General features: G+C 38.6%; 2 protein-coding genes and 1 long non-coding RNA gene across 9 annotated transcripts in view; 2 read left to right on the top strand and 1 right to left on the bottom strand.

Annotated features, from left to right (window-relative positions):
- The first annotated feature begins 973 nt into the window (after positions 1 to 973).
- Positions 974 to 26,242, top strand: LOC115677373 (calcium-transporting ATPase 8, plasma membrane-type-like). 6 transcript variants are annotated; one of them, XM_056321031.1, is made up of 36 exons: positions 974 to 1,071; positions 6,826 to 6,937; positions 9,808 to 10,021; positions 12,269 to 12,385; positions 12,473 to 12,512; positions 13,051 to 13,157; positions 13,818 to 13,949; positions 14,113 to 14,202; positions 14,688 to 14,757; positions 15,196 to 15,266; positions 15,348 to 15,431; positions 15,522 to 15,599; positions 15,688 to 15,759; positions 16,471 to 16,554; positions 16,645 to 16,727; positions 16,818 to 16,926; positions 17,002 to 17,057; positions 17,280 to 17,322; positions 17,418 to 17,501; positions 17,780 to 17,917; positions 17,993 to 18,058; positions 18,157 to 18,255; positions 19,334 to 19,444; positions 19,984 to 20,154; positions 20,607 to 20,666; positions 21,104 to 21,268; positions 21,351 to 21,467; positions 21,937 to 22,035; positions 22,536 to 22,673; positions 22,787 to 22,887; positions 23,113 to 23,158; positions 23,236 to 23,370; positions 24,105 to 24,212; positions 24,299 to 24,390; positions 25,648 to 25,748; positions 25,834 to 26,048. In XM_056321031.1, exons 3-35 carry the CDS (start codon positions 9,869 to 9,871, stop codon positions 25,736 to 25,738), a joined length of 3,210 nt encoding a protein of 1,069 aa, XP_056177006.1. In that variant the 5' UTR covers positions 974 to 1,071; positions 6,826 to 6,937; positions 9,808 to 9,868; the 3' UTR covers positions 25,739 to 25,748; positions 25,834 to 26,048. The 6 variants fall into 6 exon arrangements, 5 of the variants coding, with proteins under 5 accessions (XP_056177006.1, XP_056177003.1, XP_056177005.1 ...); XR_008818740.1 differs by lacking the exons at positions 974 to 1,071; positions 6,826 to 6,937 and adding exons at positions 9,107 to 9,315; positions 26,071 to 26,242 and having other exon boundaries at positions 25,834 to 25,899; XM_056321028.1 differs by lacking the exons at positions 974 to 1,071; positions 6,826 to 6,937 and adding an exon at positions 7,543 to 7,681 and having other exon boundaries at positions 9,729 to 10,021.
- LOC115677371 (calcium-transporting ATPase 8, plasma membrane-type-like) overlaps positions 7,549 to 27,705 on the top strand; it is a 41,811-nt gene continuing 21,654 nt past the window's right edge. Inside the window, exon 1 of one of the 2 annotated variants that reach the window (XM_056321032.1) lies at positions 7,549 to 7,681. The gene's annotated coding sequence lies outside the window, so the exon portion shown is untranslated. Of the gene's footprint in view, positions 7,682 to 9,203; positions 9,316 to 27,705 lie in introns of those variants that run through there. The other variant, XM_056321033.1, reaches the window with a different exon arrangement.
- Positions 26,359 to 27,153, bottom strand: LOC130140742 (uncharacterized). The gene is made up of 2 exons (XR_008818741.1): positions 26,823 to 27,153; positions 26,359 to 26,741 (listed from the first exon to the last, which is right to left on the bottom strand). It is a non-coding gene; the product is annotated as an uncharacterized LOC130140742 (long non-coding RNA).

The raw sequence follows: 27,705 nt of genomic DNA, 5'->3' as shown, positions 1-27,705 counted from the left end.
GCATGAACAGTACTGTTTTAGGGAGCATTTTCTTTAGCATTTGCTTGATGGCGATGGCTGTTTAGAATGTTTAATGTACTTAACTTTGTGATATTTTTAATTTTTTTCCAAAAAATCATGCAGCGTTGGCATGATAAATAAATAAAATTAGACAATGGATTTACCGGATAAAATGAAAGTTGAGCAGTTAAAATACATAGACTATAACATAACGACACACGTCAAAGCTTTAATTGAACGAAATGCATACTAAAACTAGTAAATGATTTTTTTCACTTTTGCTTGTGCTTAGGTTATATTTAGAATAATGGTTTTTTGGTACAAAAAAAATATACAACTCATTACCACAATAACTAGTTAGTTATCTACTAATTTTTTTTTTTGAAAAACATGGACACCAAATTTCTTCCTAGTTGGAGAAAAAAAATAAGAAGAAGAAACCAGAAAAGAAGAAAAAAATCAATAATTTAATCAAAAGCGGGCTCAACTTTTTTACCTTTATAAATATTTTTTGAGAGGAGCATGGGTAGTCTCGTCTTCTAGTAAAATTAAAATCAAAGAAAAAGAAGAAAGAAAGAGATAAGAAATAATCTAAAATTAAGAGTACGAGTCAATTCAAGGTCAATAACGCATGGAAAAAAGCGCGAGCGTAATCAAAATTATAAATTTTGGTATAATTAAAAGAAATGAGTTCAAACTTTCCAGAAGAAGTTAATCACCCCCTTGCATGAATATACCTTCCTTCTTGATGATAAAGCAAGGCTCGGGGAAAAATAGGAGATAAAACCGAAAAGCAAGGTCATACAGAGTCTGAAAGTGAAGGGAATACTTAGAAAAAAACAGTCAGCTACATGTGTTGGGACTGACTGGAAGGTTGGAGGTGGGACTTGAGTGAGAGATTCTTAGGTCTGTAGCAAATTATATAAAAGGCACCTCACCTTCTTTCCATTTCGAGGGCTAAGCTCAGCTGATTGATTTGGGCTATGTGGTGGTGGGGATTGAGCTCTGGATACTGGTGAACAAGCTTCGGTTTCTTTTGGAGAGGCGCGTACGGGGACTGTACTGTACTTGGTAAGCTTCTGATTCTACTTTCCATGCTTGAGCGATTGAGTTACAAAGATTCTGAGCGATAGATTAGTTTCCAGATATACAGCCATTACTTGTGCAAAGAATGCTTCAGAGGTCATCAGATGAATGGATCAACATCTTCATCTGCTTTCCCTTTGCTGCATTCTCTTCCTCCTCGAAGATGCTACTGCTGTTACTCTTCTTTTCTAATTTGTCTTTCCGCTCCGCCCGACACTTGTGAATTATGACGAGGCCATAAAGCATGAAAAGGCCCCGACAGACAAATTGTACTTACTACTGCTGCCGCCGCCCTCGATCTGACTTCCTACTATCTACTTTCCATCTCACTTAGAATTGTGGGGACAGTGGGTAGGGTTATGTATGTGCTGAGACTCGTCTGTAAAGTTATTGTACTTAGAATTGTTATATAACGTCGAGAGAATATGATATCAACTTCCCTGTGTGAAAAGAAAGTCAAACGGCGGTGATGTCATTTGAGAAAGTTGAAGTAATTATGGATTTGAATGGAACTAATTATAAATAGGAAACAAGCGGTGCAAGATGGATAATTAGCGTTGTCGTGGGAGTGGAAACATCGGGTTTATTCTCTAATTAATGAGAATTAATAGTCCAAGACATAAATTTCGAACACTTGATGTCATTAAGTGCGTTTGATAAACTCTAGCAACACATCGTAATTAATCGTTTTAAGTTGCAAATCATTAAGGAAGCATTTTTTTTTATCTGTCATACTCTAATTTTCAATTCACTGTCAAACTTTTGTCTTGCCTCTTGCAGGGCGTAAAAGTCGAAATCAACATCTGAAATTACAAGTCCTCACCCCCTAGCCTTCCCTGAGAAGGTACGGAATCGAACTCTCCACCTCCCTCTTCTCAATAATATTTGCCCTCGTGTTTGGTAAGAAACTAATAAAATTTATCATTCAAAGTTCATCAATTTAGGAAGTCGACACCAAAATTTGGAAGCCAGTTCTATACTGGTATGGACATGTAGATATTATGGTTTAGTTTTTCCGAAGAAGCAAAAACTCTAGGTGTGTGAAGAAATAAACAGGAAGTTGCATATATCGGAGACAAAGCCGAAGATTTTGTTTTCTAATTTTATGAATAGGAGAGCATCTTTTATTGGATATATCTCATGAATCACTTATCTTGTGAATTTATACTTTTACTAACTGAATTAAATATAGTGTTTCAATTTCATATGAGTTTCAATGGAATGTCTAAAGAATAGTCTGAAACTGAACTTAAAGATGAGTTTGCTTTCTATATAGTAGAGGAAAGTGAATTTAGGTAAAGTTAAGCTCGAAGTTACTGGAAATGGATAGTGGATATCGTTAATTTCATACATGATATGACAAACTAATTAAATGGATAGTCCAAAGAGTAAAAAAACAGCATTACACAAATTACATAATTTTTCTTGGTAAAACGGATCAAGTGGTGTTGTCCTAGCATCTTAACTAATCCACCTGATCTGAAGGGCGCGCACCCCAAATTTTGTGTTGTGCATTTAGGATTTTAGTTTTGGAGTGTTCCCAATAAGGCTTAAATGTAAGATCACAAACAGAGAAACAAATTACCTTGCCATCTAGACCAAGACCTTGTTGGCACAAATACCGCATCATGATAGAGGAAATTAGTCCTAAAAGATCTTAAATCTATTGTACGGCGGCTAATTTAGTCCTAAACTTTTTAATTTGGCCAATTTAATCCTGAACCTTTTAATGATTTTTCAATGTAGTCCTTCCAACTAATTTAGGCTGGAAATCACTGATGTGGCCACCAGCTGTTCGAAGTGGCACGGCTGATATTGACGTGAACAATTTTTACAATTCTTTTTATAATTATTTGAAATTTTCTTATCTTTTCTTTTCCACTGTTCATTTTTTTGGAAGGGTCGGTGAAGTCGAGGCCTCGGCGATGGCCTACAAGCCCTCGTCGGTTGCATAGCAAGGCTTTCGTGGCCCTTGTCCACCCTCGCCCGTGGCTGGGGAGGGCTTCGTGGCCTTATCCAATGGCCGATGAGGGTCTCTAGCCATTGCTGAGGCCCTAACAACCCTTCCGAGAAGATGAACAGTACACAAATTAAAAGAAAATTGCGAAAATTATCCATATCGACACTGACCGTTCCGGCTGTACCACATAAAATGGCTAAATTGGAATGTTTGGGACTGAATTGGCTGCCATAGTATTGAACTTTTTGGACAAATATCCCGAATATATAGTTTGTAAGCCTCGAATGGGTTCTAAGTTTAAACTCGTAAATAAAATAAACCAAAACTTTATTAATAATAAAGGAAAATCAAATCATCTAAGATATTACTTTTATTTTTGGGAGTTGGTCGCTATAAGCACAAGATAGTAAGGTTAACACCAAAAATCAAACATATAAGGAAATAAAATAACATCATAATCTCATAATATATCATTGTTGTAGGAACAAAAGAATAGAACAAAAGGAAATCAACCAATCGGATTGTTGTCTAGACAATCAGATTAGTCCTTTCTTTGTGCGATTATCTCTTGATCACGATTAATGTGTATTTTCATATGGACTTGTGCTAGAAATCACGGCACCACTAGAGTTTATTGTACACGTGTCATCTATATAGAAAAGGGAAATGACACAAATAGTCCTCGAACTTTGGCCAATGTGCATTTTGGTCCATGAACTTTTAATTTGTTCAATGTAGTCCCTAAATTTTAATCTAATGTACAATGTGGTCCACTGAACTTTTAATTTGTTCGATGTTATCCTCGAACTTTTGGTACATGTTCAATTTAGTCCCTAAACTATATAAAAATGTTCAATGCAATCCTTTCCATTAATTCAAGTTCGGGACTACATTGAACATTTTCACATAGTTCAGGACCGAATTGAACATGTACCAAAAGTTCAGGGATGACATCGAACAAATTAAAAGTTCGTGGACCATATTGAACATTAGCTTAAAGTTCGGGACTAAATTGAACAAATTAAAAGTTCGGACCAAATTGCACATTGGGCCAAAGTTCGTGACCGTTTATATCATTATCCCTATAGAAAATTGACATTTAAAAGATTTGTGGTAAATCACATTATATGGAATACATTTATGTATTCGATTTAGTAAAAGCAGGTGGTGAGAGAATGTTCAATTCTGTGCTCGCCACGGTAATTCACTTTGCCTCTGTCGTCGTCACATGGCATAGTTTTGTTAGACCAATAAACTTTTAACAAATGTCATCTCTAAATTTCTCATCTTTTATTGATTTATGGGTAAAGAGAGAGTATGCCTAGATGAAGTTTCTTTGTTACCGTCACACACGCATATAATATACCCATATACCGTGTACATGTACATTCAGCAATATATTATTTTGGTGCAGACATATATATTAAACAAATCTTTGAAAAGGAAAAACCAAAATATGCATATCAACATAACTAGAACCGACTTTAATCCTTCACCTTGTCTTTTTATTCGCGCACTTGCTTTTCTTATTTATGTACTTAAACAATTGTCCATGATAGGAATCAAATAAAAGTCAAGACTCTTATCGCATGACGAATGAGATCCCTTATTCTCCTCCTTTCACGACTTGCATTCAAAGCTCAGATTAGATAGTTTGACAAGGTGGAATTATATATGCTGTGTTAATATGCCAAAGCCAAACCACATAGGGTGTGTTTGGTAACATTTCTGTTTTCGAAAATAATTTTTTTTGTCAGAAATAAATTTTTTTGTCTATTTCCTGGACAAGTTTCTGAGCAGAAGAACGCATTTGGTAACTGTACAAAATTTTAATTTTCGGAATAGAAAAAGAATTGAAAAGCATTTGGTACAACACTAAAATTTTCTTGTGACGTGAATTTTTTTTTATTTTTTTAATAAAATTTTGAGATTTTTCTAATTTTTTTCCTCCCTTCTTCTTCCTCCTCTAGCCGGTCGCACGGGCCTCTGTGAAGGCCGGCGACTGGCCAGAGACAAGGGCTGGTGAGGCTCTACCTCGCGGTAGGTCGGCCTCACTATGGCTAGGTGAAGCCAAACTCGCTTAGATCTAGTGAGATTGAGCCTCGCCCGGTCAACGTGAGGTTGAGCCTTGCCGGTGGTTGGGCGAGGTCCGTGAGGTCGGCCTTACCATTGCCGGGTGAAGCCAACTCGCCGGCCCTTGTCTTTGGCCAATCGCCGGTCATCGCCGAGGCCTGGCGACCGGTTAGAGGAGGAAGAAGAAAGAAGGAAAAAAAAGAAAAAAAAAAGAAAATGACTTGTTTCAGAAATTGTTCTCGGAAAAAAAAGTAAGTTTTTTATTTTACTTCTTGCTTCTGTTCCAAATCTATTTCCCGACCATAATTAACGTTACCAAATGGATTTTTATTCTAATTATATTTTAGAGAACAAAAGAACAGAAAAATAGAGAAATTAGCAAACAGGCCCACAGCTGCCGACAGAAAACCGAAGGCCATATCAGTGCGTTTAGTTAGTACTCTATGACACTTGCATGGATAGCAGCTTCATAGCGTTTCAAACGCGTTGCCGACGTCTATGTATTCTTCTCTAGTTGGTGTCGTACTCCTGACCCCCAGTGGTTGGAATCAGTTGATGCCGAGGCATTTCTTTTTGTGGGAATATACAGGAAAAAGAGGCCAAGAGGTGATAGGATGGGATATGCTTTAAAGATAGTTATTTGTTCTGTGATATTGGGATTAGGGGAGCAAGTTGCATGCACCCTTCTACGAGGTTTTTCAAATTCCAGCCAGGGGTTTCTGTATGATGATCGATGCAATAAGATGGAAAAACTAAGCAAACAAAAAGGAAAAACTTTGACCATTTGAGCTAAAACAACAAGCTAAACTTTAAAGATTAAATGGTAAAAGATAGAGAGGGAGAATTGTAACGACCTTGCTTGATTTACGTGGGTCAAGCTCTCAAAAGAAGTATTCAAGGTGATGATTCTTTTGAGAGCGGTTCCTACTTATGTGAATCACTTTACAATACCTCTTACATTTATCATTGGACTCAAGGTGTTGCGGATTCTGCAAATTATGCACTTTAGCAAATTAAAAGCATAGTAGCAAGCATAGTGCAAGTGACCCAAATAGAGTAACCACCCACCGGTGATAAATAGTTGTTAAGCGAAATTCTTTTCATAGATACATATCCTCCTATATTATCAAAATTAAAAGCATCTTCAAGCATGGAAAGATGTATCGAGGATCAATATTCTAGGATTCTCTATTCCACATATGAAACGCATCAATTGAAATTTGAAAGAGATTTTTAAAAATTAGGCGTGTCAAGTTCGAGGCACATCACATCTTTGAAGTTTTACGCATGATAAGTGGAAAGATCTTCTAGTTATAATTTTGGTATGCGTATTTAATTAAGGATCTGAAAGATATTTTCGGTGATATCAATCTTTGAAAGAGGCGACTCTGAGGAAGAATTGTAGATACAAAAACGGAAAGCTAAAGCTAAACCGTTGTGTATACAAAAGAGATAGATATGCTTTCTGATAATTTTGAACTAAGCATATATACCCCATCCATGGTCAACCTTCCGCGTAGATCTATTTACCGACATTATTTTTGAATTCGTTTGCGCGTAGCAGCAGTAACGCGATCCTTTCTTTTCTCCTTCTCCGCTCTGGAAAACATCTTATCTTAACTACATATCTTCCTCATAGATATTTTATGAAGAACTACCCCAATTAGTGAAGCGCGTGTCTGTTTGTCTTTGCTGTTATAAAGCAGGTCGGAAGCAGGAAGTGATTAGATGCGATCGAGTCAAAAGATCACACTCACACCACGACGTGGGCACGCCTAAGGTTCTCCAATCTCCCTGAAGCTAAAAAGTCTCCAAAGGGTAAGTGTTTACACACGGTGTTTCTATTCATATTTGATGAACTTGGAGAGAGCCCAGTTGACCCAAAAAAAAAAGGGACAGCATATGCAAAGAGTTTGATTAGAGTATGCGCCATGATTGCACGCCTGAAGTAAAAGAGAGAACAGAAACGAATGCTTTCATGTGACGAGGACAAGCCTTGGCGGGCGAGCATGGCTTGCTGTCTGATGGGGAAGGAGCAACGTGTCCCGGCATCCCATGGGAAAAAAAAAAAACACTTCTTTAATCGATCACGGTGACTCGCCCACGCCACTACTCTCAAGATCCCTCCACATATGGAACCCTTTTGCTTTTTAAATAAAATTTTAGACACAGACCGTGTTCCAACTCCCACAAGCCTTTTTCTCTTCTTCTCTGAAACTTCTGGAGATATCTTGCTCTGCCCAGCCGGTGCGCTGTCCACTCATTTTGTACGTGGCGGGCCTGCAAACGAAGTGTAGATCTGATCTGTCCCGGACAAAGTTGTGGGCATAATGATGTGACGCCATCTGGCGCATGCGTTCCCGGATTGACTTCCAATCACTTTGTGCTTGTGTTTCGCTCATCCCGCGTCCCCAAGGGCCAGCGGATCTCTTCATCTCCTTCCTCGTCTTCTTTTGCTCATCATATAATTCTTCGTCCTGCGGCGGCAACAGGCATTGTTTCGGAGGACGTGGCTCCTGCGCTGCGAAGTTCCTGATACCACCCGGGCTCCATCCGTTCAAGGTAAGCATCCGCAAAACAATCTCGTATTCTTTTGAGAATAATCATGTGGGCACACGGTGAGGTGTCTCTCTTGATTTGTCCGCACTTATGAGAAGTGAGGAAAAAGCGTGAGTGACTTGAAATCCAATACCACTGCTTTCACGACCGTTCTAAATGAGATCTATCTAGGTCTATATAGACCGTGGATGGTCTTATGATCACTTTAAATCTCCATTACTCTTGTTGCGAACGATAAATAATTAGAATGTTCAGTATTCCGCTATAGTTAAATTTCTAACAACGTTAGGATCGAATGACACTTCTGATAGATGGATTAATAACCCAGGAATCCATAGCATGTTTTATCAGTAGAAGCTTTCGGGTTTTGGGACCTGGTAGATTTATTGCAGGCTTGTGGGAACGTGCCTCGAAGTTTTTTCTTTTCGAAAATGTCAAAGTTTTGCGGTTTAGAAATTACGGAAGAAGTTGATAATATGGACAATATGAGTGTCTGTCGGGATTTGCGGGGGGTGGTAATCAATCAATGGTCAAATTAGCTACTTCCTTTTTTGTTTTTTTAACTTTTTATTGCGTATTGTTTTTGTCAAAAGTTGCATTGTTATTTGAGAATCTTGTCGTTTTCTGTCGAAATCACATTGTCGTATCGGACGGTAAGAGATGGAGTCGGGGTCCAATCGTAGCGCCCCACGGTAGGGGACTGGCGGTGAGCAGAAATCACCGAAAAGTAGAGTGCGACGTGTCACGTGGCGGTTGAGCCCAGCGTCACGTTCGATCCAGTGCCCAGAAATAGTCATGCAGCCCACGTGGTTCCCCTGCTTTGGAGCCGTGGTCACATGGGTTCGAACGCAAGTTGCTGCAGGCCCAAGCCATCTCCCACCTTTAAAAAGCACATGCATTTCCGTGACGTTTTATCTCGTTTTGGAATCGCGCAAATCTCACTTTGTGAATTCTCTTTAAGCTAAATCCTCTTCGATGCAAATTGGAACTTAGGCAGTAGGAGTTTGGGTTATATACACCCATTCAAGGAGGAGGAGGATATTTTCGCGATCTTATTCTATTTTTACTTTTAATATGATCACATCATGCTTTGCCCAGCTCAACGGCGTACAACGACTTAGAATAACATGGCACTAAATGGCCTTATGGGCTATTGTTAGGGGCATTTGATTCCCTTTCGTTCTAATTTTTTACGTAAGCTTTTCAAATCGAATCGATTGCGTGCGGATCACGATTTAAGTAAGACTTATGGTCGGTGCTATAATTAAAATAAATGAGGGTATGTAAGGTAATTTCGAAAAAGAAAAGGGGATGGTTGCCGTTTTCCGATGCAGTATCTAATCGTTTTTTATAATTAGTGATTAGCGCGCGTTGAAGATGGCGATCTTTTCCATAAAGCAAGGGTTCCGCTTATGGGACGATCTAATTGCGCGCTAAACCGACATGCGGGCCTCCGGTAAGGGCAAACCAGACAAACCGACACTTTTGGAGCCCCGAGTCCGATTAAATCGTATTTTTATTTCGTACGGAGAAGGTGATGAAGGAGAAATCATCATCATCGGTTCCTTTCTGAATCGTACGACGCCTCCTGCTCCCTGTTGCATTGCATGCCGCTTGGTCTGCTCTTCCCCCCTCCGGTAACCGTCTCCTTCCTCCCGTTCGTTCTGCATTCTCTGTGCACTGCATCGTCTCGAAACGCCGACCAACTCGAGCTTGAGCGAGCGAGAGAGAGAGAGAGAGAGAGAGAGAGGGAAGATAAGGTAAGGGGAGGATTTTCGAACGAGTTCGAGAGTGTTTCTGAGGAACAGGAATGTGTGTGTGTATTTGTGTGTTCCTTTTACTGTTCCATGTTTGCGGTTCTATTTTTTGGGATTTGACGGCACCAGTTTGATGAGACCCCACCGCTTGGGGCACCACCGGTGAAGGTTGTCGGAAAAACCGCACCTAACGTGGCCCTTCACTGAGCCTGAGGTTGGTGACGGAGGTTGACAAACTACCTAACCAAAATGAACAACGGCTTCCGGCTCAAGCAACTCTTTCTTGCTTGCAGTTATTTGTTCTCTCGAGTGTGCTTGAGGCTGAGACTGAGACTGAAGAGTGTTTTGGTTTTCCGGTGGGGCGATTTGCAGAGGAGAAGGGACTCTCGAGTGGGTGGACCGTCGGCGTCGTTCCTCCTGCGACGGTGGTGGAATGGATGAGCCGGCCAGGATTTCGTCGCCGTACAGGCGCCGGCGTGATTTGGAGGCCGGAGGTGGACGCCCCGAGGGGAACGAGTCCTCCGATGATCCGTTCGACATCACCAGCACTAAACACGCCGCCATCGGTCGTCTCAGGCGATGGAGGGTAATCTTATTCTGTTCTATTCTGCATCCTCCGTCTTTCTTTTCGTTTTCGTACTTCTTTCCGCTGCAGTTTTGATTGTTTGGCATCTGGATGGCCCTACTTATCCTCTTTGGGATATCATCTCTCCAGTTAATTAATTGTCCATACCTGTCCGTCTACTTTTCAAAGTACTACCTGCGACCGAATCTTTGATTTTTTATATATATATGTTTGACTTCTTGTTCTCGCTTGATTAACACGCGCAAAAATGAAAGGGAATGATCTGTGATCCTTGCGGTCTGCGGATCTTGAGTAGATGAAAAAGGCAGTTTGACATTTAAATGTCTTAAAACTTCTCAGTTGGTCAAGGCCGAGATCGGACCAAGTATTTAATCTGATAATATACATTGTCCATATCGTGTCGGTGGAATTTGAGGTTCTAGTTACTCCGTGTAAACCAAATATTATGGTCTTAGATATCTCCAATTATTATCAACCCAGAATTGTGAAACTTACTTATCAAACCCAATATTTTGCTTTTGGTATAGTTGGTTTGAGTTGGACCATCCAGGCTTGGGTTAAGCTATGGCTGTGTAGCCAAAAGAATGCCTATTCTGTAAACTCTGCATACTTTCCCAAGTCCGAAAAATAATTCTTGCTTTGATATGTAACTGGGACATTGATCAGAAGGATCCTAGGTGTGTCTGTTCTTTTTCTCCCCCATGAAACTAATGATGAATTAAACCTATCATTCATTCTCTCTCACAGAAAGATTGAGGAATTGACCTAAAGTTTGAAGTTTCTTGTAAGGTTCTTGGAAGGACGTGTATAGATTTTCATTGCACCTGTAAACAAAAGTTGGTGAGGTCCTAGACAGCATTCAACTAATGCCATCGCTAATCCTCTCCTTATCAACGCAAAGATGTAGGGGTGTTTAAGAAGTAACAAGAAAGATATGCTCGAGTATAGATGATTCGGACCATGTGACGTGTTTGGTGGCAAGCAGAGTCTCAAGATGCTTGACTGTTCAAGCTAGACAAAGAGCATGACTGGTGTGTGCTTCCGATATGTAAAATAAGGTCACGTGGCAGATTGATGTTCAATTAGGATGTACCGCAGGGAGGCAAAGAATGAAACAATGAGTGTGTCTAGGAATATGAATGCAGTTTTAAGGAGAACGTTTCTGTGCTATTGGACATTGCAAGATCATAGCTACTTTATGATATATCCCCCAAGTTGGATTATGATATTGTTATAAGTATCAGAGGTCTATTGCAATATAGTCTGTTTGACTTCCTTATTTGTAAACTTGGACCATAATTCTAGATTAAGATTAGAAGAGTCTATGGAGAATGATTAGTGTTCTATAGGACTTCAAGAGGGTAATTACTGTAAAATATTTCTCCCAAGTTCGATTTATTCTTATCAGCACTAGAGGTCCATGGGGAATTACTCTGTTTGACTTTCTTATTTCTCTACTTGGCGCAAGATTTCACTTATAGATTCTTAACTAGAAGATTCGGTTAAATACGCTTGGAATTTCCTTATTTAGATGCTCATGAAAGTGACTTAGTTTCTAGGGATTGTGTGCATGTGAGTTTTGTGATGCAGGGCTGTTTGCTGGCACTTATCAACAACTTCTGACGTCTACTTATGAATTTTCCTCCAAAATTTGAGAATAAAAAAACTGTTCAAGTTTCCAAAATTATGGAAATATTGTATGAGATTTTTCATGATAACATTTGAATAATTTGAAAGGTTTTAAGTATTATGGATTAAATAAAAGGCAAAGTGTGAATTGTGTAGATTTACAAAAGTAAAAGTTAGTCCAGACGCCTCTAAGGTCAAACTTAGAAGCTCTTTATGTTACAGGGAATTTTTTCTTCACGACTTGCTGTTTATTACCACTTTTTTTTTGTGTCTCTTTTTGGTTTTTAAATAATGGTATCCAAATTGAGTTTCCAATATATATATGGATGTCCTTTTCTACATCATATACTTGAAAACAGGGTATCATTATATGTCACGGCTCACATTTAACAGATCTCCGTTAATCTTCTATTGCCAAAATACCGTTCTGATGTACAAGCTTTTCATACTTCATTTCCTTTCCCAGTGATATCTTTCTATATTATTTTGGACAAACCATGATTTTTTGAATCATGAAATAGAAGTCGGATGACGTCGAATTGCTTATATGGTCGACAATTTATTTGGATTGTTGTGAATTCTTTTAATCCTTATTTACCTAATTATGTATGCTTGTAGCAAGCTGCACTTGTGTTGAACGCCTCTCGTCGATTTAGATACACCCTTGACTTGAAGAAGGAAGAACAGGTGAAGATATCATTGCAGAAAATTAGAGCTATCACTCAGGCCATGCGCGTAAGCAGATTATATCAGAGTTTCAATCTGTGAGAGCAACTTCTTATATGTGCCTGTGATACCTAACTGAGCTTTTCATTGCATCAGGCTGCACAGATTTTCCAAGCACAAAGTCAACAAGCTAATGGTGCTCATTTCCCCTTCTTGCGCTTGATTTACGCTAGGCGCAAGCTTTGATACATTCAGGGTGTCTTTCTCTTTGCCGGCGTAAATATGTTATTGAATGGGCACTATGCTCATGCTATGCATGACAAAATGGGGAGTAAAATAATCCATTACTAATGCGCGGGAGTAGTTTTATATTGCAGCTCTCCTACAATTTAGCCATATATGGGACATTGATATTTCCATCCCTTGCAGTGGTTTCTAGCTCTTCCTTCACTGTTTCCTTTCAGTGTTGCTGGTGCGCTAGTTTGTTGATGTTTCTTTTTGTTTTTTATAAATTTCTGTTCTCATCTTCTATTGATGCCTCATGTCTTAGTGTGTGCTTTCATCGTCGAAAAGTTTATAGGGTCTATTTCCTGAGTTGTACCATGTCTTTGTGCCAAAGAAATTTTGGCATGAAAATGTTTGTGTACATGTAGTTCGCTTCTTTGGTTCAACATGATCACACAATGCACCTGGAAAATCTTAAATAAATTCTTCTTATCCTTCTTTTTTTCCAGGAATCTCAAAAAGGCCCATCCCAAGTGGTGATTTTGGGATCAGTCAGGAGCAACTTGCTTTGATGACCAGAGACCGTGATGTTTCTACTCTGGGAGAGTATGGAGGGGTAATTATACCAAAAGAGCATGCTTCTTGCTTTCTGTTGACGAAAATGTGGCAATTTGCCTTGGATTTTTAAGTTATATGTGTTGCATCCCGACAACTGCTATTTGTCTGTTGAAGAATTATCCCACATCGATTGACAACGGGTCCTAAATGCTCTTTATATTCATGTGGTCTCCCTCCATCTAATAGCTCAAGCTTTTGGGTTGGACTTTCTAACATGGTATCAGAGCCAATGCTATCCCGTTCGCAAATGTGCGTGGTAAAAATTCCATGTGAATGTGTGATGTCAAAATTTCACGTGCTGCTCGTAATCCGGCTTGCACGTGAGTGAGAGTGTTGAAGAATTATCCCACATCGATTGACAACGGTTCTTAAATGCTCTTTATATTCATGTGGTCTCCCTCCACCTATAGCTTAAGCTTTTGGGTTGGACTTTCTAACACTGTCTTTCTATCCCCTTTCTATTGTGGCTTTTCCAAGGACTAATGTATTTTGCAGCACTACAGCCAAGGCTGGTGCTAGAAAATCAACAAATAACTTGTCTCCTTTTTTTCTAGTCAGAATAGTTAAAATTGTTTGAACATCTAAAAAAAGGAGGGAAAAAAGTGATTTGCACGATCTTTTTGTTTTTTGTGATTTGATCTGGCAATTGAATGATTAGGTCAAAGGACTAGTGGAGCTCTTGAAGACAAATTTGGAGAAGGGTATTCACGGAGATGATGCTGATTTTTTGGCTCGACAGAACACATATGGATCAAATACATATCCTCGGAAAAAAGGAAGGAGTTTTTGGGTAATCTCTTTGACATTACACTCATTCATTTTGTTTTCTCTTCTCTTTTCGGTTTGGCCACATACGTTTTATTTGTTGATTAAGAGTGTAGACTAGCTACTTTTCTCATCTAGTTGTTAGTATTCTCATCAGTACATCATTTTTTGTCCTTTGTATCATGTAGATGTTCCTTTGGGAAGCCTGGCAAGATCTTACTTTGATCATACTGATAATAGCTGCAGTGGCTTCTTTGGTACTTGGAATAAAGTCGGAGGTGGGACTGGCCTGCTCACATATGAGTGACAGTGATGCGATATTGTGATTTGTCTTAGTTGCTTTATATTGATTGGCATTTTCATATGTTCTCATTCCTTGCTCGAACCGACATAATTAACATCAAAAAAAGGATATGAAAGCTCTGCTGAAAGATTTTGAAACATTGCTTGGTGCATATAATGGTCTTTACCCGGATTACTTTCCTGTGTATCCCAGCACGAAGATTCATTGGCATAGGGACAAAATAAGTTCCTATCGAGATGTATTACTGATCACTTTTAAAATTAATCATTTAATTATTTTTTATCAAAATAAGTGAACACATGTATCTCCAGTCAGACAAGCGGTGCTTATGCCTCATCTGTCATATGAATTCCTTTTTTTTTTTTTGAAGCATTTGGTTTTTTTGCATGATACTATGAGTCTTCAATCACTTTTTATTCAAAGATTGATTATGCAATCTATTCCGTGTGCTTCTTTTAGGGCATTAAGGAAGGATGGTATGATGGTGGGAGCATTGCTTTTGCTGTTATTCTCGTCATTGTTGTCACAGGTAGGATCAGTTTGATTACAAGATCCGTTTGCATTGGAATTTTGTTGACACATGCTTTAGGATTTTAAATCTTTTATTCAGTACTTTTTCAATTTGACAATTTTAGCTATTCCATCATGGTAACACAGGAAATGTTTTTGCTGATTGATCAGACGATAACTTATATACTCAGGAGCATGTTATCATGCTGCATATTTTCCTTCTGATTGATCAGATCGTGACTTTTATGCCCAGGAGACATGTTATACTGCTGCATTTTTAGTTTCTTCTGATAAGGTTGCAGAATAATTCGATAAGAGGAAGCAATCAATGTGTTGATGTGCAGTAAATAATTTAGTTTTTCCACTATGGATGCTGTTGACTGCTGTGAAATGCAATGACTTTGGAATTGTTCGACATAAGTTACTCTCTTAATTGGGGTTGGATTCTCGTCTGCAGCAATAAGTGATTACAGACAGTCTCTGCAGTTTCAAAACTTAAATGAGGAGAAAAGAAATATACACTTGGAGGTGGGTACTGTTTATGAGATGTATGTCTTATGCTCTTCTCTTTCCCATATGCATATGTATGAAGGTGTTGCATGTTTATAGGTTGTCAGAGGTGGCAGAAGAGTGGAAGTTTCAATATATGATGTCGTTGTTGGTGATGTTGTCCCCCTTAATATTGGTGATCAGGCAAGTAACTTAAACCAGTTCTGGATTTGGTACCCTGCCGTTGTGGATACTGGTTATGTTTTTATACGTGATGTTTACTTTTCTCTCCAGGTTCCTGCAGATGGAGTCTTGATTTCTGGTCACTCCCTGGCGATTGATGAATCTAGCATGACTGGAGAGAGCAAAATTGTAATTTGTAGTGGAGATTATGCTCTCACTAGGCAATCAATCTATTCACAAGCGGGTCTTTCTTATTTCATTTTAACGTTTTGATCAGGTTCACAAGGATGCAAGGGATCCCTTTCTGATGTCTGGCTGCAAAGTTGCAGATGGCCACGGCACTATGCTTGTAAGATTTTTTCAATTCTTCAACTTTGCTTTCCACAGTATACTTCTTAATGCTGTTATTTCGCATCACAGAGAAGATCCATACTTCTTGAGATAGCTAATTTTCTTGCAACATATTGCTACTCTACCTCGTTCTTTGCTAAATGTGGGTTGGAAAATTGATAGTCATGAGTTCTTGAGCTAATTTGGTAAAGGAGCACGGCTCCTTTAATTTCAACTCTCTGTTTTGAAATAGAGGGTGGACCCTTAAAATGATGGAGTCACTTGTTCTTAGATAAGCAAATCCCTATTTGTTTGTAATCTTTTAGTTACTTGAAGGAAAAGAGGTGAAAATTTTGATGTGGAGAAGAAGGCTCACTTTTACTGATGAAAGAAAAGATTTTAAGTAAGTACTGGAGATATTTAGAAAGATACGGTTCGTTCTCTTCTTGAAGCCACATTAGCAGTAGGTGAGTCAAATTTGAATTGAATGAACGGCTCTGTTCCTTTGAACATGCACTTATATACTTCTCTTTGCCTGTCATGACCATCTACGTGGATTTCAAGCCGCACAGTTCTGTATATGTTTTTGTCTCCGATATCAGAATGTTAGTTTGTCAATGTTGCTGCTTCCTGAGATGGGGGTTTCTCTGTTCCAATTCCGTCTTTATTACAAATCAAGGCTTTGATCCCAGCTGTTTTCTGCCTCACATTTCTAATTTTTGCCTCTCAGGTGACGAGTGTGGGGATTAATACAGAGTGGGGTTTGCTCATGGCCAGTATTTCGGAAGATACTGGGGAAGAGACACCCCTGCAGGTTAGTTTCTTTAAACTTGTTATATCATTTCCATTTATTTTATAGATATAGATTTTGCTAGCTTTACTGATTTCTTCACTCTAATATTAGGTTCGGTTGAATGGGGTTGCTACATTCATTGGTGTAGTTGGACTGTCTGTAGCTGTTGCTGTTTTGGTGGTTCTTTTGGCAAGGTAACTGTTGTTACAAAAAACTGCAATTGTAGTTGATTAATCCCACAAATTGAAACTGTAATAGATCTAACAAACTCAAGCTTCGTGCAGATTTTTTACTGGCCATACGAAAAATTCAAATGGCACTGTTCAGTTTAAGGCTGGTCAGACTAGTGTTAGCGATGCTGTAGATGGAGCGGTCAAAATAATTACTGTAGCAGTAAGTGTACATCTGATGGAATATTTTTTGCAAATTAATATCAGTTAGCTCTTCAATAACTTTTAAATCTTACAGGTTACCATTGTGGTAGTTGCAGTACCTGAAGGGCTCCCTTTAGCTGTTACACTGACGTAAGTTTGTTCCCTATAATGAACAGACTTCTCAATACAACATTGACATTGGTGCTGTCCTTTCCATGTTATTGCTGCGTTTTATCACATTGGATTTTGTGGAATTTGATTTAGCTGGATAGTATCTCATTTGCATAATCATCTGTGGTCTTTGAATGGATTTTTGTGAAAGTATATAATGTTCATTTGTTTCTCATTTTTCACCTTTGATGCAATGGACAGACTTGCTTACTCAATGAGAAAAATGATGGCGGACAAAGCTTTGGTATGGAGATGATTTTCTCCTCCTTATGCCAACCTTCATTTGATTGTTCTATGGCAGTAAAAAGGAATTTCTAATCACTGATATTAAAATTTCAGGTGCGAAGGCTTTCTGCATGTGAGACTATGGGTTCTGCCACAACTATATGTAGTGATAAAACTGGAACCTTGACTTTAAATCAGGTATATTTTGTTACAGGTTGCTTTTATTGATCTAAGCATGATATCGCGAACTCCTAAATTGCTGTTTATCTGAGTGCAAGTAGATTTGAGCTATTTAAGAGCTGTACAGCTGTTGTAGCAGTGAAACACATGCACACACAAATATCATATGAGGGTGTTATTGATAACATCATTCTTAGGTTAATAGTTTGACTATGAATGATACTTAAGGAGTTATGTTTTTGGAAGTAAACTTTGCGACCCTTAATAATGTAGAGAATATGTCCATTTTGTGACAGATGACTGTGGTTGTGGCTTATGCTCGTGGAAGAAAGGTTGATCCTCCAGACAGCAACTCACAGTTATCTACTTGTCTGATTTCTCTGTTGATTGAAGGCATTGCTCAGAATTCAAATGGCAGTGTTTATGTGCCTGAGGTGAGGTTGCAGCGTCAGTAATGGCTGTTTAATAATGGTGACCAATATTAACTTCCTGTGTTTGAACTTCTTTAGGCTGGGGGAGATGCAGAGGTGTCCGGTTCACCAACTGAAAAGGCCATTTTACAGTGGGGGATCAAGGTTCATGCTTAAGTTTTCTATTGCTTTCCTATCTTTAGTTCATCTATTTGATTCAGGTGCAATATCATGTTAAACTAATCATGATGCCTCTATTGCAGCTGGGGATGGATTTTGAAGCTATTAGGTCAAGATCCTCTATAATTCAAGTTTTCCCTTTCAATTCTGAGAAAAAACGAGGCGGAGTTGCTGTAAAGCTGGTATACTTCTCAGTCTTTGGTTTTAGTGATCATGAGTGCGCTGCCGAAGAGGACATTTGCTTCAATAAACATAAACATGTACATGCACACACTAGCTTATTGTTATTATATTGGATTGTGAATCTTGTCATGCAGATTGGCCAGAATAAAAAGATCTAGGCATGCAGACAGTATCATTATCATTGGAGCAACTTTGAGTTTGTACTGAGTTGATATAATAGTAACTGAAGTTTTTGGGAAAATTGCCTGTGTACGTGAAAATAACTCAGACAGTTGTGTTTGCCCTTGAAAAGCTTTACTTAAGGCAGTATTAGTGCGGTGCTTTTTTTTTTGTGCTTCCCATATTAAGTAGGTCTTAAGAACAATGAAGTTAACACTTCCAAGGCACAGTAAAACTCTGAATCATGATTTCACTTGGGGATGGTCCGGTTGGAGGTGTCTGAAGGACTATATTGTAGTTGAACCTGGATTAGTAAGTTTTAGAAACTTTTAAAGTACTTATCATTTTAAAGTAAATAATTACAGGTCTCCTGCTTAAATTTCCAAATATTATATCTCAAGTCTATATTTGTAGCTATACTTGACTAGTTGAACAAATTTAAATGATATTGAGTTGACAAGATCGGATACTACGATTATTGATTTTGTCACGTAGGATGCAAATCCCCTTAAGATGCCAACATGATAAGATCTGGATATCGGTCCTTAAGTTTTAGATCGAACAGTAGATGGATCCTAGTATCAGATTTGAGATTTTACTAGCCATTACTTTGGGGCAAAGCCATGCATCCCTTCTTTATGGTTGTTGTCCAAAGGCCATTAACTGTTGGGTTCATGAACCCTTTATTTCTTTTTCTTTAACAAACTCTTTGGTGGTCTGAAAGAAGGAAAAATTTGCTGTTTTAAGGGAATTAACTTTTGGTCTTGGCTTGTACTTGGTTATGATGCATACCCAAATTGCGCATAGTTATTGGTTTGAGTTGTGACAGTGTTAAATGTCCTGCAGATTAACTCTACGTTTGTATAGTGATGTAATGTAAACCATAATTAATGGTTGTTTTTTATCTTTCATGCACAGCCAGACTCAGAAGTTCACATCCACTGGAAAGGAGCTGCTGAAATAGTTTTGGCTTCTTGTACAAAGTTCATGGATCCAAATGATCAAGTGGTAGCAATGGATGAAGAAAAGGTTTGGGAAATAATTGATTATTGTAATCTATAGCAATTCAATGGCTGCTATGGTTTTTCTTGCCAGCATCTTTCACAGTACTATTGTATTGTGCTATACTTTTTGATGAAATTTTATTTCATTGCTGCAATGTTCTTTCTGTGATGGCATAGCACACACTCTGGTATTGCACTTATTTTCATTGTGATTTTATGCCTTGACATGTTCCAGATCTTATTTTGACCATTTAGTTTTGGAAGTTTTGTGCATTACTCATTACATTCCATAGGAGGCAGATCTTGAGTCCTCTGAACTACTCTTTCCAACACAACCATTCTTGAATACCTTGGTTTGCATGTATATTTCATGTTGATAATTTTATATTCATGTTCGTGCTTTTGTTTATTGTTGAAGTTCTTAAATCTCTAAGAAAGAGATTAGGCTATTTCCTAGTCTTAGATGTATGGTGCTAAATTGTTTTCTTCATGTTTTGTTGCCTGTCACTAGTCATTGACAATATTGATGGAAGATCGTTAAATGAGTTTTTTCTTGTTTTGCAGATGATGTACTTTAGAAAGGCTATTGAAGATATGGCTGCTGGTAGTCTACGCTGTGTTGCCATTGCTTATAGACCCTATGACATAAAAGACATTCCTCTAGATGAAGAACAGTTAACCAAATGGGCATTACCTGAGGAGGAGCTTATTTTACTGGCTATTGTAGGCATAAAGGTATAATTCTTGTCAAGCAGTGCACATAATATTAAGTAAAAAGGACATTGATTTTTATTTGTTCTTATTTTTGGTCATGAAAGGTTCCCTGCCAGATGATGTGACTTTGGGAATGTTGAAAATCGTAGGAGGTTTTCTGACATTTAGAGAACTTCTGCTTTGGACACTCCAGTGCTTTTCCATGAATTTGAAGAGTTCTTATTGTAGACCTAAGGAGAAGTTAATGTTTGTGTTATTTCCTTGAACCGGCTTGTTGATCCAATTTTTTTAAATAATATTCTTTCGGTATCCTATAGAACTGTGTCTTGGTACATGTGGCTGGCAAGTGACGACTGAAAATATTTTCTTAAATTTGGCGGGATGTGTTGCTAATCATTTGCTATACTCACTGTTAATACGTGTGCAGTTTAATCGTAGGAATGACAATTCTCTTACATGTTCATACCGTGCAGGATCCTTGTCGTCCTGGAGTGAAAGATGCGGTGAAACTATGCCAAAATGCTGGAGTTAAGGTACGTTTGTATTTTTGAGTATTTTTTAAGATCGGTTCTTTGGGGATATGATCCCTCTTCCCTTCTGCTTTTTTTTTTAATGATTATTTCTGTAACTCAAAATTTGAATTTCTCATCATTTGCATCCTTTTAGGTGGTTATATTGGATGTTTAAGTTGGTTTGGTGCTTTTCATTGGAAAATGGATTGAGCATAATTTATCCTTGTATAATGAGGTTATTATGAAGGCTAAGACGTTGAGATTCTGTCTATCGATCACAATTGCGAAGTACATTGTCATTTAGTCATTTCAGTGTAGGGTGCTTCCAACATTTCTTTCTTAGGATGCTAATCATTGATGCTGGATTTCAAATAGTAATTTTCTGCGGCATGACAGATTGAGGATAGGAACTTATCTAGATGTGATCTCAGTATGTAATGCATCTTATTTGGTGATAGGTACGAATGGTTACTGGCGACAATCTCCAAACTGCCAAAGCAATTGCTTTGGAATGCGGGATACTAGATCCAAAGGCAGATGCTACTGCGCCAAACCTTATTGAAGGAAAAGCTTTTCGTTCCTTAACTGATGCGCAAAGAGAAGAAGCTGCCGAGAAGATATCAGTATGGCATTGCTTTTCTTTTGTGTAATCAATCGTGTCTTCTATTTGAGGGTATGCCCATAATCTTTCTGTTTTTGCACCAGGTTATGGGAAGATCATCTCCTAATGACAAACTTCTGCTTGTTCAAGCGTTGAGAAAGCGAGGACATGTTGTAGCTGTAACTGGGGATGGCACTAATGATGCTCCTGCCTTACACGAGGTTGACACCATTTTCTGGGGGTTCCTTTCATGTCTAACTGATTTTATCACTTGTTTCATTGATTCATGACATTTGTCATTCTAGCATCTCAAAGATTCAGCAGAAACACGAGACCAAGATGCCTTGAAATCTTTCTACATAACTGGTTTATAGTTTTCAAGTCCCTAGATGTCTCATGGTATCTTGCTTTGCACAGTCTGTTGGTAAATTTGGGTGGTCTTGAAGTCACTCCTAGTCTGGAAGATGCCTTGTTCTTGTATCTATAAAAGGTGGATAGATTGCAAGTTGTTAAAAAATGCAGGATCTTAGCTTGCCATGCCTTTGGAAAAAATTTTGTTGTCATGAATGGCTCTTGAGCATTCATTTCTTTGGTCCGCATTTACCAGTGCACTTATGTTGTGCCTTGACTTCGAACTCTTTCCATCTAATAATTTTGTTGCTTGGATGTCTATTTGATCTTCTTTTTCAGGCAGATATTGGCCTCGCAATGGGTATTCAAGGGACAGAAGTTGCGAAAGAGAGTTCGGACATTATAATTTTGGATGACAATTTTGCTTCTGTTGTTAAGGTTGGTAAATCGACAATGGTCTTCCGTAGTAATTTCCGTGAATTTAATTAAAAGAGGAATTTAGCATGTTCATGATGGAGTTTATTATTTGATTGAACTTTTCTGAAAAGAGGTGTCAATTGACGGCAATTAGTTATAGTGGAGCTTGAGTACATTAGTTACCTGGAGAGTTTTTTCTTTGGAAAGATTTGTACTAATTTGACTGGATTTAGATTGGTATTGTGCAACTTTTCTTGACTTGGGTATCTAGTCTAGATACCTCAAATGAGTCAATACTAAAATTTTGCCTGCACATTTGGAAAGTTTTCTGATATGTAAAACTACAACGAAATTGGGTCTTCGCAAATTTTTTCTTACTTAATGCTTAGTTGAACATTTGATTCCACATTGTCGACTTAATGATGTTGACTATTGTGGTTTATGATTTTGAATCGGGGGTTTATTAATCCTTACAAAGTGCAGTGATGGTTGACAAACCTCAAATTACTTGTGGAATGTAGGTCGTCAGGTGGGGAAGATCTGTGTATGCAAATATTCAAAAATTTATCCAGTTTCAGCTCACAGTTAATGTTGCAGCTCTTATCATAAACGTTGTTGCTGCTGTTTCCTCTGGTGATGTTCCACTGAATGCAGTGCAGGCACTCTCTCTCTCTCTCTCTCTCCCTCCCTCCCTCCCTCCCAATATCATGTGGTGCAGACGTCCACATGATATTTGCTTTCTCTAGTTCTGAATTTTTCTCTTTGCGTGCAGCTTCTCTGGGTTAATCTTATCATGGACACCCTTGGAGCATTAGCACTGGCTACCGAGCCTCCGACTGACCACCTAATGCATAGGTCTCCAGTCGGTAGGAGGTAAGAGTGAGTGGTTGTTATTGGTTGCAATATAGTTCAAGAATTTCGGTCCCAAGCTTGGAGATCATGTTTAATATAGTTCAAGAATTTCGGTCCCAAGCTTGGAGATCATGTTTTTTATCCCTCTTTCTTTAGATCTGTATCGCGATTTCTTCACTTGCTGGAACCTTTTGTTTTTCCTTACTCTCTGACTATGCACTGACTGGGTGATTTTCTCAATTGCAGAGAACCTCTTATTACAAATATCATGTGGAGGAATTTATTGATACAGGTATGGCCACTAACACTTTATACGAAAGAGTTTTTGCTGGCTTTTTGCTCCTAACAATGTAGAGTTCGGATCTTTAGGCTGCCTATCAAGTGAGTGTCCTGCTTGTCCTCAATTTCCAAGGTAGAAGCTTACTGAATTTGGAGAATGATACCCGCGATCATGCTAACAAAGTGAAGAATACACTGATCTTCAACGCTTTCGTCTTTTGCCAAGTAAGTTTGGTGCCTTATGGTCAAAGAAGACAGAAAAATTGATGGTTCTGGGCTACTATTGTTGAGATTACTTATGCATTTACTTTTATCGGAATTGAATGGGTTGGATCTCTAGTTAGGACATTTGGCAATAGAATTATTTTATCAGCTGAGATGATCGAATGATCTTCGAACTGTACTTCAGCATTGATTCTATTCTCTTGTGCAAGGAAACAAATTGAATTTTAATTGCTTGGAAGTGAGTTTTTCTGTGGCATTCTTGTTGTTTGAAGAGAACTACTCCTTAGAGAGAGAGAGAGAGAGAGAGAGAGAGAGAGAGAGAGAGAGAGAGAGAGAGAGAGAGAGAGAGAGAGAGAGAGAGAGAGAGAGAGAGAGAGAGAGAGAGATGCAGTGTGCCAATGGATTCGCTTTTGTTTCTGGTTTTGTTGGCAATTATATAGTTTATACCTTGACTGCATCTGCAGTGCCCTTATCATAACTGGTTAATGCAAATGTTGCACTGATTCTGATTCATATAGTCTGGGCATCAGCTTGAGGAGCACATTGATAATGGATTTCCATTTCTGTCTAGGCTTGCCTGTATTATTATTATTATTATTATTATTATTATTATTATTATTTTGGTCGAAAGGCTTGCCTGTATTCATGATGCTATTACCAAGTAGATTCAGAAGTCTCTCTTTTTCTTCTTTTAGCCCATAATTTTGACAAGCATGTGAATGTTGAATCTTCAGATATTCAACGAATTTAATGCCCGGAAACCAGATGAGTTTAATGTGTTTAAGGGACTTACGAAGAATCGTCTCTTCATGGGGATAGTAGGACTGACTCTTATACTTCAGGTGAGAACCTTCCAGATTTTTTCTTGTTTGAGTTAAGAAATCATGTAAGAATTTCTGACGATCTTTTTATCTTGCCTTCTCTTCAGATCATTATCATAGAGTTTCTCGGGAAGTTTACTTCAACAGTGAGACTTAATTGGAAGCAGTGGATCATATCCATTATCATTGCTTTTATCAGGTCTGGTGCTTGTGTATCTCTCGTGATATTGATTAGGGGTGAGCATGGTCTGGGTTGGGCCGGTCCAACACCTAACCCAAGGACCAACCTGCACAGTATTGGTCCCCAATTTTTGGGACCGAGGACCAACCCTGTTGAGCCTAGGATCGGGGACCGGACTGACCCTATGGGTCTAGTCCGGTTCCAAGGTCAACTTGGGACCAATCGATTACTTTTTTGTTTCATTTTTTGTATTCCTAGAAAAGACAAACATACTATTTCAAATTACATATCCATCAACAATGCAACATTGAGTAATCAAATTATGAACGCCAGTACATATCAAACATAAATATAAGATAATGTAACAACATAAAATTCACACTTGATAAAAGCAACAAACCAAGAAAACGAACACGTGACATACAATTAAACCATAAGAAGTTCAAAATACATAATATAAACCATGAATTATATAACTTCATATCATGTTCATTCTTAAATGATCGCTTTAACTTCCAAACACCTAAAAACAAAATAAACAACACACATAATTAATACTTAACAAAGTATATTAGTCCAACTGAGCTATGCTCTAAGGCGAGCAAGGTGAGCGGCGAGGCGAGTGAGGCAAGCAAAGAGAGGCAAGCGGCGAGGCGAGTGAACATAGGCGAGCCAGGCAAGGCGAGAAGGTGAGGCGTGTAAGCGAGGTAGGCGAGCGAGTAGAGACGAGTGAAGAGGGTTTCTATTTTTTTGGTCGAAGTAGAGCTAGGTTTCTTTATACTTTCTATTTACGTGGTAAACTGAACTGCATAAGAAAGAAGAAAATAGAGAAGGAGACACTAGGGTTTAGAGTAGATAAAAGCATATAATGTATAATATATATTATATACAGGGTTGGTCCGGGTTAGGCCAACCCTAAACTCTTAGGACCGAGGACCAACTCACGCAGTGCAGGGTCCAGGGATCCCAAGACCAAGGACTGACCCAGACCCCCTAGGAACCGGACCAGGACCGGCCGGGTTGGGCCAGTCCAGGGTCGGTCCAGGGCCAACCCTAGACCGATGCTCACCCCTAATATTGATGGTGGCTATGGGGAGTTTCTTATAACGTTCTAATTCTTATTACCTTTTTATCTTATTTGAGATTTTGTTAGTGCATTGAACAAATAAACATTATGGAAAGAGCAATAACAACACTGATCACTTGCTTTCTATTAAATTCGTTGACTCTTTACTAATGATCTTTCCTTTATGGTTTTCCCGGCTTTGAAAACAGTTGGCCTCTGGCCGTTGTCGGAAAGCTAATACCTGTCCCCAGAACTCCGATTCATGTGTATATTGCAAGGTTATTCTGTCGACGACGATGAAGTCGTGGAAGTGAGTTCTTTGCTGCTTTTCTGTGCGCACTAAGTTCCCAAGTTTTTCAGTTGCCTTGCCGCTAATTTTCCTTTTCCTCGTGCAGGTGAACCGAGTGAATCTTGAATAAGCTTGGGACCGTGTGTGTCTAGTTTACAGGACGGCATGATAGGTAGACAGTACACTTCTGACGTAGTTCTGACACTATGCATTTGCGTAGCTTCCAGTGAAAATTTCTATTCACATTTCGTGTGAATTGTACATAACTTTAGGGGGAACTTCTTTTTCATACAGAATTTGTTTCTCTGTCTGTTTCGCTGATATCTTTCTCTGTAAATGCAAGATTTGGATCAAAAGTTCAATGTGGTGAAATGAAGGTTGCTACTGATATCTCTCTGTAATTGCAAGATTTGGATTAGAAGTTGAATGTGGTGAAATGAAGGTTGCTACTGATATCTGTGTAAATGCAAGATTTGGATTAAAAGTTGAATATGGTGAAAGAAGGTTGCTACTGATATCTCTCTGTGTAAATGCAAGATTTGGATTAAAAGTTGAATGTGGTGAAATGAAGGTTGCTACGTGCTTGCAGTTTGACGAAGGCCTGTCAACTAGAAAGCTCTAAGTTATCCCCTAAGCAAAGCTAAACCGATTTATAGACACATTAGAATTACATTTGTTGCAGCATAAGAGGAAAATCGAAAGGCCATGGGTTGGGAGTCACTTCTGCTAAAGCCTGGAGGGTTTTGTTAGCCAAACATGATATAGATTCAATAAGCTTGGAGGGGGTTTTTATATCTCATATTCTGGAAATGAAAAGTAAAAAAGCAAAGGACTACCAGGTTATTCACCCTCTCCGAACTAGATATACCTGTAAATTCACCCTTTGAGATTGCGATAGAGCAGACCATGGAAATGGTGCGTGGCATTTTCAACTGTCGGCGCATATCTTCCACTGCAATAGGCTGGATATTCGAGGCCTTTTTGAACGCCTTTACACAAAACAGTATCTTCCATCTGCAATTCCCCAAAGACGTGAGGATCGTAATGCCCAAGAGTTGGCCCTACGGATTCGATATATGTTTTGCTTTCTTATACCTGTGCTCTTTCACTATCCTGCATACTTCTCTCCAGGAAAATCTTGTCATCCTGTAACCAAAGGAAGCGGATTAGATGAACTGCTGAAAATGATGCTAAATTTGAAGGAGAAAATAGCTTGAACCTGAATAGCTATAGCCATCTAAATCGACTGTGTTGAGAAAACTCGCATAATTAATTTCACATGAACCAGAACACCATCATAAGATTCAGCATCATGATAAAGCGTTAAATGTGTGGAACAATGACTCTGAAGCATATCCCACAGGACGAGTGAATTAATGGATGCGAGTAGTGTCAAAAGTGACAAGGGATGAACCTATAATAAGAAAACAAATCCTGGAGGGCAATGATAATTGGTTGTTTAACAGGATATGATAGTAGAATAGTGGAGAACATGTACAAATCCGTATCTTTAGCTACTTAGCTCTACTTTGTAAAGGCATGCTCCACTATGACATTCTCTATTGCCACTAACCTTCTGTGGTAATAACTATCACCCGAAGGACTGGAGGCATATGTATTCAACACTGCATCTTGTAATATAAGTTCATGTATTAGATTAATGTTCTTGTTTTATGAAATTACTACTTTTCGTAGATATTCTGGGTTTACTATGTGCACACTACTCCTTTTTTCCTTCTGCATCAATACTGGGAAATTCTGAAACATTCACATGTTGCTCATAAGTTATTGGTGGTTGCAGTCATTCTTTGATACTACAGGGACTAACTGGAATTCAGATCACCTTAAGAGAATCTTTCAGAAAATAGTCAAATATTACGCGGCATTTCATTGGTCCCTGGGGCAGTACAAGATTTGTGTCCATCCATGGTCCGTACCTATAAAAACAGTAAACCTCAGCTAGAGAAGGGAAGTCAGA

This window comes from Syzygium oleosum, unplaced genomic scaffold (genome assembly GCF_021117445.2).
Source record: "Syzygium oleosum isolate NSW1041296 unplaced genomic scaffold, Sole_v2.1 Sole_v2.21, whole genome shotgun sequence".
Lineage (NCBI taxonomy): Eukaryota > Viridiplantae > Streptophyta > Magnoliopsida > Myrtales > Myrtaceae > Syzygium > Syzygium oleosum.
The sequence above is the reverse complement of the archived record's forward strand: the minus strand, read 5'-3'. Positions and strand labels throughout refer to the sequence as shown.